Here is a 15,319-nt window from a genome sequence, read left to right as displayed (position 1 = left end):
CTTGTCTGTGGTTTTATTCGTCAAATCAGCTGATTTTTCACTGTTGCCTAATATTTTGATTATCAGTCCGCTTTCATCAAGTAAAATAATTTATTAAATACTTTGTGTGGCAATCGTATTCATAAAAAGTACCAGAACAATGAAGATAGACGTAGCGTTTGACTGCTGTATTCTGAGTCAAATATATTTTTTTAGGCACTGGCGTATGATATGACTTGAGGTTTTTTTTTTCTCATGAGCCAATTTTTTTTTGTCTGAAGTCTCGTGTAAAGCTGTTATGTCTATCTTTGCCTTCGCCCTCTTATGGGCATAATATCACATGCATATGTCGTAAAACATGCTATTGATGTCAAATTTTTGGCTTTTTGAATTTTTGCCTATTTAGTATAGTCGCTTTTTTTTAGTTTTTTTAGAATTTGGTTGTATAGAAATTTTTAGATTTTTTTGGGGAGGTATTTTTTTCTCCCTTGTAGACTAACTTTAATTTGTGCATTTGTCAAAGTGTTTTTATTATTGATCTACTACTTAATTTTACAAAGTATTGTTGATAATGACTTAAAATTAAAATAAATTCAATACATTTAATAAAAACTAAAATTTATATTATTGGAATATAAAATAAAAATATTTTTATGCGGAATAATTGTCATTTATTACTTTTTGATATAATATGATATGGCGAAGTAAATATATATATATATACATTATATGTATAAAATATATTACAATAAAAATTATAAAAATAAGCTTATTCTAATAGAATCCTATATTCCATGAACATTTTTTCGTTTTCATTCATGCTCTGTAATGATCTTTTTCGTATATGTTAATTTTTAGATTTGTACCTATATCCTAAAAAATATATTTGATTTCAAGTTAAAAAGAAGAAAATAGTGAGTAAAAAAGAAGAAAAGTTGGGGACTTTCTTCTCTTTTGGTTCAGATTGAGTGCTATTAAATATAGAGGCAAAGAAGAATAGTGAGTAAAAAAAAATGAGTAAAATAAAAGAGTAAAGAGAAATAGTGGAAGAAGAAAGAAAATTCTTCACCGACCATTATTTCACCGTTCTGAATATTGAATGGATTTGTGATTGTAATGTAAAACAATAATAATTAATATTTTCTATTTTAAAATAATATTCCATGCTAATGTTAATTATTATACTTAAAAAAGCTATTGATATAAATTTAACTGCCTTTCCAAAATAAAGGGGAAAACATAGCGCGTGGGGAATCTATAAGATAGGAAATGGGTGCTATTGTCGACAAAGATACTAACACCATCTACCTTTTGGCTGTTCTTGGCATCTTTTCAAGCTTCTGAATTGTGTTTTCTCATAAACTGAGTTCAGACACTTATTACTACAGTAATTTTGCCAGTTAATCTAATTACAATGACTATGCTTTGTAATCACATAGAAAAATGCCAAGAAACGTCAACCGCTAGATGGTGTTGATTGTTATTTTGAATCGACGTTAGTTCCAGTTTTCACTATAAGTTACCCATACCGTTACAAGAAACAGTCAATAAAATTGATGATTTTCGAAGCTTGAAAAGTCTTCCTTTGACACAGTTGAAATGTGGATATTTTACGCTCGGCTGGAAATCAAGCTATAATAATATTATATTAGAAATTTGGTTTCGAGAATTCCATCGTGAAGATTGCGATTTTTGAAACTAATTGCCTTCTTACTAATGTCTGAAATTGTATCCTCTTTATGAAAAAGGGAATAAATTATAAGTACAACTTTGAATTAAAAAAAAAAGATAAGAAAAGAAAAAAATGGGGGAATTTTAGCGCTTAAGTTAAGTGACCAGTTTAGAGCTAAAATTGAGTTCAAATTAATGTATTATTGCTTTTATTCTTTTCTTCACACTCTTCTACTAGGACTATTATTTTTTAGGCTTGACTCTCTTTGCGACTCACGATCACTTTCGTATCGATCTTTTTCTTTTTTTAAACAGACAAAGAGCCTGTAATATATGTATATATATATATAAATATATATATATATATATATATATATATATATATATATATATATAAATATATATATATATATATATATATATATATATATATATATATATATATATATATATATATATATATATATATATATATATATATATATATATGCTATTGCTCTATATATATATGTTATATATATATTTATATATATATATGTTATTGCTCTTCTACTAGGGCTTATTTTTGAGGCTTGACTCTTTTTTCGACTCACAATAAACTTTCATATCGATCGATTTTTTTTTTGTTTTTTTTTTATTTTTATTTATTTTTTGCTAAACATAATTGGAGGATTCAGTATTAAGGGGAATCAAGGTCAATAAAAGCGTGACTTTTATAATATAGACTTCTGGATTTGAATAACTAAAATTTTGTCTCCTATTTTTGACTACGAACTGTGCAAGACCAGTTCTGAAGACCAATATGCTCTAAGCCGATCGAGGCCGTATACAGAATTCGGGAGAGGGAGGGAAATTCCAAAAAAAAAACACGAATGAGTTTTAGGAGTTTTACAAACAAAAGATTGGCGATTCACAAAGGTTCTGTGGGCAAAAATTTGTTTACTTTTGTACGAGATAGACAAGGTTTTCAGAAGAAGGGGTTCAAACCGGCTACCCCCTGGGTACGGCCATGAGGTCCATATACGTCGAGATTTAGTCGTTCGCAATGAGTTTGAGCTAGTACCGAGGGTTACCTAATATCAAATTTTAGCCCCATTTATAATGGGACTATTCAGATTGGCTAATTCAAACTAGCTCATATAAAAAATGTTAACCTCATGTCTGATGATTTAGAGACGCCTATGCACAATCTCCATGCAACTCAAGGCTGACCGTTTGGTGAAACCGTTAAGAACTGACTAAAAAGCATTCTGATTGGCTGGCTTTAGCTAAGTAAAATCCATCCACAATGTCACCAATGGGTTCATCATATATATCCTCTGCTTGTTTGATTATCTGGAGGTGCTAACGCATAATCTCCACGCAATACCGAGTCCTTTCGCAGGGCTTGGCGGCAAATTCGAATGCAGTCTTTTCCTATACAGCAAGGACTGGAAATGAAGCTCTCTAATTGCCTAGCCTGAGCTAAATTTCGAACCAAAGATCAAATATTCAACAAATTGTGATAGGGGCGCCACCATGCCTGGGTCAGGAATTTAAAGTGCTAAAAACTATAAAGGCTAGAGGTATTTCTCTGATGAGTCCTGATTAATGGTGATCAGTTGAGACTAACCATTCAATCTGAGGTCTTGACTTTTGAGTTTACGATGGCTTATATTTGCTAACTGCGATGTTGCGTGTCCATGGATCTATCTTTTTTGTTGTGGCTCTACTGTTTGTCTTAGGAAATTGGGTGGGTAAGGTCAAGGCCTCGTTCAAGTGCTGTTCGAATTATTTAATTATTTATTATTATTTATAAATATATTTATATTATAATTATTTATTAATTAATTCCTACTAAAGTAGGAAAACAGTTGCTTTTTTTCACCGAATAAACTATCTTTAACACATTATATAAATGTAGCTAAATCTTATTATAAATGTGTTTGATGTTCTTGAGGTAGCGTACGAATTAGAAGTTAGAATCCACGGATGAATGCTATTAGGTATCGAAAATTTATAAGTGAAATGAATAGACTTTATCCACTTCAAAACTGAACCTTTCAACTATGACTCGTCTCAAAAATGAAGCTCCTGCTTGAGCCTACTATTTCTTTCACGTTTTTATGATGCTTTTCTCTTATTCTTTACTTTTGCTTATCTACCGCTTTTTATTTTCTTTGGACAAACTTGTCTACGAGAATGAGAAACACAAATCAATTTCAGTTTCACGTTTTTATGTTGCTTTCTCTTATTATTTACTTTTGCTTTTCTATCGCTTTTTACTTTTCCTTAGACGAACTTTTCCACAAGAAGGAGAAATACAAATCAATATCTGTTTCATGTTTGATGTTTTTTTTTTATGTTTCATGTTTTTATGTTGCTTTCCCATTATCATTTACTTTTGCTTATCTATCGCTTTTTTCTTTTCCTTAGACGAACTTGTCCACGAGAAGGAGAAATACAAATCAATTTCCGACGAATTGGACACAACCTTCTCAGAACTATCTGGCTATTAGCTTTCTTAAACAATCTTTTATTTATGGACTTGTTTTGTGTCTCTTTATTTTCAAATGTAAATATCTGTGTTGCCTGTTTTATTAACAAAGCAGTATTGCCAGATTAGCCCAATTTCTAACAATTTGGGTATTAAAATTTTAATTAGGCTATCAAATTTTTCAAAAATCCGGATGGGTAATTTTGAATTTTGATACTCTTATTGGTGGAAGTTAGCCTGACTTAGCGGCAATTTAACAAAGCGTGGGAAAGGGTGTAATGATTTCTGTTGTAATTATGGTCTCCGGTTTATGAAATTTTTGTACCCTTAAGACCCCGTAAAATACGTCAATTTTGGAAATAGACGTTTTGAGCTAGCTCAGATTAGTACTTATTGAAATCATGGTGTCACAAAACAGATTTTCAATTTTCTCTGTCTTTTGAGGCCTAATAAAATCTCGTTTTCTGTTAACTTTCTATCTCTCAGATTTTTAGTTTTCAGTACAGGACTTAACACTATTTTGGAAATGAAATTCCACTAGGATAAAGTTTCTGTACGGTAGCCTATAGTTTGTATTTTACAACTATAGGCTATAATAGCGTAGTACATTTGGCAACAGTCTTTATACCCCAAATATGTAACTATATATACTTGAGAAAGTTGAATAATGAACTTAAAGCTTACCTGCATGAATATTTTCTCATGAAGAGAAAAAAATTCCTCTCTCTAAGATCCACATAACAGATTATTTTAATGATTAGTCAAATATTTATTCTGTAACATTATAGTTCGATGTAAGAAACATTCTGGAAATCCTGGTTCAATATGGAAAACGTTAAATTTTAAGGAAACTGTTAACTGTTATGTTAAAGTTTGATGTAAGCAGTATTCTGGAATTCCTGATTATACCTAAACGTTAAAGAAACTGTAACGTTAAAATTCGATGTAAGCAAAATTCTGGAAATCCTTGTTCTATCAGGGAAATGTTAAAGAAACTTTAAAGTTATAGTTCGAAGAAAGCAACATTCTGGAAATCCTGATTCAATCTGGAAAAGTTTAAACTTCAAAGAAACTGTTATGTTGAAGTTTCTTGTAATCAGCTTTCTGGAAATCCTGATTATATCGAAACGTTAAACTTTAAAGAAACTGTAACGTTAAAGTCCGATGTAAGCAAAATTCTGGAAATCCTGATTCTACGTTAAATAAACTCTACATTAAATTTCGATGCAAGTAAAATTTTGGAAATCCTGATTCAATCTAGAAAACGTTAAACTTTAAGGAAACTGTTATGTTAAAGTTTAATGTAAACAGTATTCTGGAATTCCTGATTGTATCTAAACGTTAAAGAAATTGTAACGTTAAAATTCGATGTAAGCAAAATTCTGGAAATCCTTATTCTATCAGGGAAATGTTAAATGCTAAAGAAACTGTAAAATTATAGTTCGAAGTAAGCAACATTCTGGAAATCCTGATTCAATCTGGAAAGTTTAAACTTTAAAGAAACTGTAACGTTAAAGTTCGATATAAGCAAAATTCTGGAAATCCTGATTCTACGTTAAATAAACTCTAACATTAAATTTCGATGGAAGTAAAATTTTGGAAATACTGATTCAATCTAGAAAACGTTAAACTTTAAGGAAACTGTTATGTTAAAGTTTAATGTAAGCAGTATTCTGGAATTTCTGATTGTATCTAAACGTTAAAGAAACTGTGACGTTAAAGTTTGATGTAAGCAAAATTCTGGAAATCTTTATTCTATCAGGGAAATGTTAAATGCTAAAGAAACTTTAAAATTATAGTTCGAAGTAAGCAACATTCTGGAAATCCTGATTCAATCTGGAAAAGTTTAAACTTTAAAGAAACTGTTATGTTGAAGTTTCATGTAAGAAGCTTTCTGGAAATCCTGATTATATGGAAACGTTAAACTTTAAAGAAACTGTAACGTTAAAGTTCGATGTAAACAAAATTCTGGAAATCCTGATTCTACGTTAAATAAACTTTTTACTTTCATATTTCATTATGCGTTTTTGTTACGTTTTTACGAGTCAGACCGGGATTCAAACCCGGTAATCCCCTCCCCCTGGATACGGCCTGGCTAATAATGCGAAAGATATTCCTAATACATATAACTTATTTCTGTCTGTTGCTCCGCCAAGGAATTCTCCAACTTGAAAGGCTCTTGGAGTCTTCTATGGTTAGCATCGGTACTCCTGGAGGACTCCTAAGAGAATTGGTGATGTTCAAGGAAGATACTCCAAATATTACACTACGTTGCCGTTGAAGTGTGTAAAAACTAGATATCAAAAGAGATTGGGAAGACCATAAGTGAATTGAAAGCAAACTTCATGCTTGCAGAATAGATTATCGAGTCATAAAAAGGATTGCCGGTTTTTATTTAAATAACTGAATTTCTTTAGTTTCTTTGTTACTTTAATGTACTTATTATTTTAATTAATTTATTTACTTTAAATAAATAATATACCTTAGACGCTTCTCTGAAGTTTATGCAAAATGTAAGACTTATGCGTATAATAAAGTGGATTGCCGGTTTTTACTTAAATAATTGAATCTAATTAATTTGTTTGTTTAATGAACAAGGAACAAAAAATATTGAATTAATAAATAAAGAATAATAAAAAAATGTAATTAAAAAAACAACTGAATAAAAGTTTAAATAGGGATAAATCTTTTTAACAGACAGTGATGAATTTCACAAAAAATATACTGGACCGATTTATCCAGTATATTTTTGTGTAATTTATCACTGTCTCTTAAAAGGATTTATCCATATTTGAACTTTTATTTATCTTCATGGAAAGGCAGTGTGGTCTTCGAAATTTGATTCTTCTTTAGCTAGCCATATATTTAATAATCCCAGCCACACAATACTTTTCGAAAAATCTTCTCTCATTAGTAATGATTTGAGGATAAAACAGGTAGTTCGGGAATCTATCGAAATGAGGCTCAAAATAAATAAAAATATTTCCTTAAATAGGGACTTAGGAGAATATTCACTGAATTTTTTATACTCAAATTTAATTAAAAATGATCTAACAAAATGTTTTATTAAACCAATTGATAATAGTATTGAACCCGTTACAAAAAGGCCTTTAAGACTAGCTGCTAAAAAAGCAAGATTAGCTGTGAAAACTTGCAATTAATAATTTCATTTTATTTTGTTTGAATGAATTCATCCTCTCTTGTCATTTTATTTATCAGTCCTGGTTGAACTTCGTTGAAGTAAGGATACTGGGGTTGTTTTAAAAGTTTTTAAAAGCATTTTTAGTTTTAAACTTCGTATTTTAATGTAAGTTGTTTATATATATATATATATTTTTTCTTTAATGTTGTGCTGAAGACGGCCCTTGGACATATAGGGCCGAAATATTCACCGATTTAAATTGCACTGTCTTGGAAAAAAATTTCCAAGACTCGTGATGATATAGGAAACCGGAAATTTAACATATCCTGGGTCGTAGAAAAAAATACGACGTTAGCCTACGTCGTATTCTTTGCGGAATTTTCCGTATCGTTGTGCCCCATGAAGTCATATGATTAGATATTTGGATATTATCTTCACCGAAAGCAATGTTATATCAGACCCAAAATATCGATTTCAATAAATCGAGCATCGAAAAGGAAAAACATGATGAAAACTACGGATATCACCTATACAAAGATAACGCTACCTATGATCCCCATCTTCTCCTTGGCACTGATCAACCCCTTGAATTCTCATTACTTTTTATTTTTACTAAGATTAATTATCGTTATCCATATTTTATTACTTTTAATTATTATATTATGATAATTTATTTTTTGTCATGCACCTAGACTGATCGTAATCTGTCAGTATATGATTGCAGCGGTAGCTGTAACCTAGTAAAGGAAGAATCACGGCCCATAGTTAAAATTAAAAGGCGTTTTCCAATAAAAACTGGCTAGTGATGAAAAAATTGCCATTTGTAGCTGATTCAGGAATCGCAACTACTATCTTGATTAGTTTTATGCTAAAAACTGCTAAAAATCAATGCTAGTACTAAAAATCAATGGTCTTGTAGTGAAATGTAAATTGCGAGCATTTCGGAGACAATGATAACCAAAAACGGGATCCCAACTTTACTACTGAATAGAGACGTACGTTTGCTCAATAGCGATCCTCTAAATTCGTATTTAGTCGTTTTCAAATACATAAAATTTCTTGAACCTGATAAGATTTCTTTCACCATAATCTATCAAAAAAAACATTCTAAAACCTCATAATCCCCATTTTGCAGAATAATAGGGCTATGGGAAATAAAATTAAATAATCCACTGAAGCCTAGGAAAAGTTCAGTAGGTCTTTTCCCCTTTAAGTTTGCTTTGTCTCCGTATAAATTTTGTTTATATAAACCTCAGAATCTGTCCTCCTTTTATATCAAATTTTAATGTCACTGTTCAGTTAAATTACGAGTCAGAACGGTTTAGAAACGAGTCAGAAGGAGTAGAAACGGTTTCACAATCTAAAAGATGAACTGTATTCGTGGAATATACCTTTCAGGGGCGAGGGGGAAATCAAAGAATAGATTAACCGAGCCCCTTAACAGAAAAGCTACATTTTTTAGCAATGATTCAAAATATCTTAAAACCCAAACTTATGTAGATACAAAATAAACGGCTTGCAAGATCGTATCCAGGGGGCGGGGGTGGGGGGGGTTTGAGCGTTCCACCCGAAATGATCGACCGAGTCGTAAAAATTTAACAAAAATGAATATAAACAAATTTTTGATGTGTTTTATAAATTCCCCCCCCCTCCCCGAAAGAAAACAATCCTGGATACGACCCTGACGGCTTGATTAAAATGCTAATCAGCAATAAATATGGTTTCCAGATGTATATGTGCTTTACTAAGAACGGCACAAATATAGTCAACTCAATGCGTGGGGACAGAACCAACAATTCAAGAAGAGGGTGTTCAGAGAAATTTACGGTGTTAGGCTGTTAAAAAGGTTTTCTTCTGCAGTATTTTGTAAAATGGAAGTTAACAAATCTGTGAACATATGGCATCGTACAGCAAGCTGACGATAAATGTTGCTGTAGATATGATGAAAAGGCGTAAATAAGAAATGATAATATACCAGCAAACATGGGGCGGGGAGGTTGAGGTTGATAGATGGATCGGTCTGAAAACACAACCCTTCCTGAAGGAAATGGAAGCCTCAAATATAGTTTAACAAATAAGTGCTTGTTTTACTTCAAAGCAGAGAGTGTTATGTTACTCCTCTTTGAAGGGGACCATAAAAGGAAATATTTCTCTTGAAAGGGGCCGCAAAATTGAAAGGCAGTCAGAATCTTATTTATTGTAAAAAAAGGTCTAACTGAAGGAAATAAGTTGTTATTGTCATTGATTTTGAACGCTAGCGGCTTTTTAAACTTCAGAGAAGAGGGAATTACTCTAACTTCACCATTGGTACAGCAGTAGAAAAATTCCAAAAAAAAAGCAAAATTACAATACTAATCAAATAGTCACACATCAGACAATTTTATATATTGGATTTTTTTTAATAATTCCCAAATACAGTACGGGGAGGAAATATTTTTAGCATATTTTTCTACTATATGGTACACCTCAGCACCCTCTCCTTCTCCCCCCTCCTAAAACAAATGACTCCCGCTTGCAATAATTCGATTAAATCCAAGGTTCCACTATGTACCAAACTTTGACAAGTTTGACTGCTTTTACAAGTCCTCCTATTTTTCGCCTATGACTGCGCCCCCCTGCCTCATACGCCTTACGGATATCCTCAGCAAAGGGGTGGTTAAACTCAAGAGGATATAGAGCCGACACCAACCCTGCTTAAGCTCTGCTGCCTCGTTCTATCTTCTCTGCTTTCTTTGCATACAAAAAGTAGAGATATTATCTCTATAACGACAGTAAAAAAATATGAACTTTAAAATGTATATACTATGAAAAAAAAATCAAAGCAATAAATAATCATAAAATGGCTTCGGTTCTTCATGTCTTTTGGATGAACACCCAGAGTGGTTCTGCTAGTTCTAGAATATTTTTTCTAATCAGTTGAGAAGACGGTAAGAGCAAGGATGGATACCCAAGATTACACTAGGAATATAGTACATGTTTAGGGATCTCTTGGGAGGTGGTCAAAGCAGTAGCTCTTGCCAGGGTGGGATGGAGGAGTGGTTGCCAATGTGCTAACCTTTAGTGTCTTAACGCTGGAATGAGTTTGATTTGTAATGTTTTGCAATTGGAGTTGCAATTTGAGTTTGCAATATGTTCTTAGAGCTGAAGTTAACAATTACTCATTTTATTGTTAAATATCTCCTTTCTTTGGGAAATAAACAGTTTCAAGGTCGAAAACTAAAAATGCAGTTACTTTTAACTCGTTTTGTTAATTATCTCAAACTTTGGTTGAAGTCAGACCAACTGGGGCTGGAGTGGCCAAGTTTTGGCTGAAGAAACAACTTGGAATTAAAATAACGTCCTTTTCAGAGTCTGCTCTCCTAATTTTAATTCAGATGCAAGCTTTAATCTCAAAACTAAAGCTTAATTCAAATAGTTTAAACGTGTGCTTAAGGTCAAATAGTTTAAGTCTTCCTGGTGCCAATACTCACTACCCTATTCCAAGACTAGGATATCTAGCAAAACCAGGTTAAAAAGTTGCTCAACCGGTTACCAGTTGAAATGGGGAGCCACCTTCTAGAAAATTCATCCCTGAAGGCCATGTTTTAACGGGGTTCAACTGCTTTGTACGGAAGCAATCACAATTTAGCTATGTAGTTGCCCAATCTGTGAGACAAATACTGGAGAAAATTGAGGGAAAAGGTATATTACTTTTAGTGAGAATTAGGGAGATTTGTTCTTTAATTGCGTTCTTTTATATGAAATAATTTGAAAGAAATTATTGATTCCACCTTGTTTATTTTGGTATATTTTACAAATTCTACACCCTACGCGTTCGAATGCAGCTATTACACAGAAATTGTATTCCAAAAGGGCATCCACTCTGCGACCGGACCCTAACATTTTGATATGTTTAAGTTTACCAACTTCGAGTTTATTATGACTCTCGAATTGTGCAGTGCTGGTGGCTAGTTTATTTATTATTTATGTATATATATATATATATATATATATATATATATATATATATATATATATATATATATATATATATATATATATATATATATATATATATATATATATATATATATATATATATATATATATATATATATATATATATATATATATAAATAATATACGTATATATACATATATAAATAATATAGATATATATATACATATACATGTATATATTCATAATAATGTTTATGAAAGATCTTAAGCCGAACTGGCCAGCCATAACAAAGAAACAGCGAGAGAAAACTCAATGAAGAAATGAGACAAAACGAGACTTCAGCCAGTAGCGAAGACAAAAAAAAAACACGCGGAAATTTCGCCTGTATAAATACAAGGCGTCTTTAGCCTAAAAGAAACAAAGATTAAAAAACTAAAATAAACTAAAAACAGGTAAAATAAGAACCACCACCAATATTAAACTACAATTGTCTCAAGAGTCATAAATACGTAGACCACTTGGGTTACTGTTACTAATAGAGTTACTTCGCTGAAGACACCTCTTTTTATACTGGCGAAATATCCGCGTCGTGTTTTTTTTTTTTTTTTCTTTTCGCTACTGGCTGAAGTCTTGTTTTGTCTCTTTTCTTCCTTGAGTTTTTTCTCTTTGTTGTTTTATAATAATGTTAACATTACTTTATGAAAAATATTCTACGTTTAAATCATTTGAATTTATTTGATAACTTTTATAACGAAATACGAAATGCTTTTAAAAGGATAACAAAATAATTAATAATAGCTAATCGTAAATGGGTTCTTGAGCATGCCCATTGTGTTTTGGTCATCCGTTCTTCAGTTAACCCTTACGTCTAGGAAATAAATGGCATAAAACAAGTTCGCATTTCTATTTCTATGCCAAGCTTCTATTTCTGCTGCTTGCTTTATTCCTTTTGTCATTTTTTTTTTATTAATTTTTTTTCTATAGATGAACTCGTCAACGAAAAAGAGAAGTATAAAAACATTGCTGATGAAATGGACACAACATTTGCAGAATTGGCTGGTTATTAGTGCAGATTTTTAACTGAAAAAAAAGTTGTTTATATTTTTTTTTTTGCCATATTTCAAAATGTTCTATTTTTTTCGTACACTAAGGGCTTTATGTTTAGCTTTTGTTTAGTCGCACAAATTTATTGTTTCTTATTATGGCAGAAAGATGCAAGTTTAATTCATATGTTTTCTTTGAGATTTTTCTTTAAACTCGGTGCTTATGAAAGAAAAAAATAGTTTATAAATTCAAAAGTAGATTAAGTAGATGACGCTTTGTAAAAAAAAATTTTGAAACTAATTTTATTCTGTTATACTATTCAAATAAATCTTTTTTTCTGTTTATATTTTTTGTCTTGAAATATTAGATGGATTAGATCCTCTATCATGGTTGATCAATATTGTGTCGACCTAAACCACAAGTATAGTTTTGCGAACTTCGCTAATTAACGTCAGCAGCTCACGCTTAGCTCTCTGATGTCACGTCAACAAGAGTTTCAAACGCTAAGTGGTGCTCAAGTTAAGAACTGCAAAATTTGCAGAGGCAAAGAAAAATGTACACTGGGTAGCACTGTGGATGAACGTTCTTCTTGGCAGCCCTATGCCAGGGTTTTGACCCCAGCTGCCACGAGGTTGGGCGATAGGCTCAAAGACCCAGCAACTGAAACGTTATTTCAACGTTTTCACCATCGAAGACGTTGCCATCGTCGACCCTGGGGGATCTTTATTCGTGTAATGACGCATGTAAAGTGGTTTTATGAAGTTTATGAAGTTGAAACTTCCCTGCCTGTTGTATAAGTAACCTCTTAAATCACACTTTTTCCGTTTATAATTGAAACGAAAATATATTAAAAACGGGAAATTCTTTTAAATAAGAAAACGAAAAATACGAAAAAACTTTTAAATTCAAAAAGATTAGTAATTCAAGTTTTAATGTTACTTCTTACTTTCAGTTCAAAAAACATTGTTTTTTTATTTAATTTGTTAGAAGAACTACTATGGCAATTTTACCATATAGACTCTGTTCATGCTATGTTCAAGTGGTCAGAAGTAAAATGCTTGTCCTCGAACATCTTATTCTGAAACCTATCGAAAAGGTACCTTGCAAAGACAATAGAAACTGTTTTCTACTTTGATTACTTGGTACAGAAACTCTTAGATAATGGAAATGTGATTCGTTTAAAATATGTTAAATAGTCAAAACAATATCTGCTGATATGCTGCGGACACGCAGTGATATATACAATATATATATATATATATATATATATATATATATATATATATATATATATATATATATATATATATATATATATATATATATATATATATATATATATATATATATATATATATATATATATATATATATATATATATATATATATATATATATATATATATATATATATATATATATATATATATATATATATATATATATATAAAAAAAAATATATACAGTGATATAAATGCTACATAACAATTCAATTGGATTTCTTGCTTGCTCCTGCTACATATGAAAGAACCTCCATCTTCACACTGTTTTCATCGCGTTCACGATTCTCTGAATTTTTTTAGTTTTTTCGTCGCTTTTGTTCAAGTATTCATCACCAGAAAAGTAGCTAGCTCTGTGAGTTCTGCTAGCTTCGTTAACAGCTTTGGTATCTTCAACCTTTGTTGCTTCTTCTAGCAAGAATTCAACTTCTACATCCCTAATCTCGGTAGGGAATGACACCGTTCACCTGCTGAGCGATTTTGTCGTAAATAAAACGTGGGGTTTTGTCGTAAGAATTGCCGTAAACGTGAGTCCTTAAAACGTGAAAATGCAAGAGCAAAATATTTCCACCAAAGATCTTGGTCAGGCAAATGTGCAGTCATTCCCAAGTAGCTTTTGTTGTTTACAGTAAAGGACATATGGTCTATCAGTTCAACTTCATGAATCATAGCCTTCTGTACTTCACAGCTGAAATGGCCCAATCTGTATCTATTTTTCCTTTAATCCAAAAAATAATGTGCGATTCCTAGGAGTTCTTTTGGATGAAAATTTATCGTTTAAGTGGCACGTTCAAGTAATAAGAGTGAAAATTTCCCGTGGACCTGGAATCATCCGTAAATTAAAGCGTTTATTTCCTTTTTCTATACTCCGTCTTTTTTTTATTTCTCTCTCATTTTTCCTTATATATGTTACTGTTCGTCTGTGTGGATGTCTAAATTTCCTTCTGCACTTGCTCCTGTTCTTCATGAGAAAGCTGTAAGAGTTCTCCAGTCGACTACACACACTCCTGTTGATCTCCTTAAGATGAAAGATATTTATTTTATCTCTCTATCTTCATTGATATATCAATTCTTCCACAGAGATCTCCCATGCTGTTCTTCTGAACTACTTAAACTAGTAGGGGAAATAAATTTGTATACAGTTCGAAACTTGGAGGATGTGATGATTCCGGCTACTCCCTCGGTTCGTTCGGACTTTGGTCTGGGCGTGACTGTGGGACGTGCTTCGAACTTGGTTCCTGCTGAGATTCGTCAGTCACGAACACTTGGCTCCTTTAAGAGACACATGAAAAGTTCCTTATTAAACGTAAATATTAAATAATTTATAGTTGTTTTATGGTTTAATTTTTTTTTGGGGGGGGGGGGGGTGGTTGCTTTGTTGGCGTTGGATCCTCGATGATGTAGAGAAATTTAATTTGTTATTTATTGTCGGGTGATAGGAGGGTCGCTGTTTCGTGTGGAATGTTGGTGAGTTGACTTCTTTTCCTTATAGATTTATAAATTAGACATTATTTAGTATTGTTTATGCCAAGTTTTAATATTAGTCATTTATTCTATGTCGTTTCCCAAATAACGGGCCATTGATCCCATTGGGATATTGTTTTGTTATTGTTATTTATGGAAATAAATGGAACTTGAACTTGATATTCAAAACAAAAGGCAATTCCACATACTCTATGGTAAAAGTAAAGAACTCCATTAAACCAAGAATGAGCAAATATAGAATCAAATAATCTACCAAGCTTAAAATTACCACATATCAGCATCAATATGTAAATGAAACCTAA

At 31.7% G+C, this 15,319-nt stretch overlaps 1 protein-coding gene across 24 annotated transcripts in view; it reads left to right on the top strand.

Annotated features, from left to right (window-relative positions):
• The window catches only part of LOC148943725 (tropomyosin), a 123,479-nt gene extending 110,881 nt beyond the window's left edge, over positions 1-12,598 (top strand). For 14 of the 24 annotated variants that reach the window (XM_089101589.1, XM_089101591.1, XM_089101588.1 and 11 more), the window contains one exon: positions 4,066-4,597. In XM_089101589.1, coding sequence (XP_088957715.1) covers positions 4,066-4,148 — 83 coding nt within the window. In that variant the 3' untranslated portion in view covers positions 4,149-4,597. Of the gene's footprint in view, positions 1-4,065; positions 4,598-12,192 lie in introns of those variants that run through there. The other 10 variants (XM_089101592.1, XM_089101590.1, XM_089101582.1 and 7 more) reach the window with 1 other exon arrangement.
• Positions 12,599-15,319: the final 2,721 nt, after the last annotated feature.

The sequence above is a fragment of the Artemia sp. Qi Xiang Cuo genome, chromosome 15, assembly GCF_049724085.1.
Source record: "Artemia sp. Qi Xiang Cuo chromosome 15, ASM4972408v1, whole genome shotgun sequence".
NCBI lineage: Eukaryota > Metazoa > Arthropoda > Branchiopoda > Anostraca > Artemiidae > Artemia > Artemia sp. Qi Xiang Cuo.
This window is presented reverse-complemented; position numbering and strand designations above follow the sequence as displayed.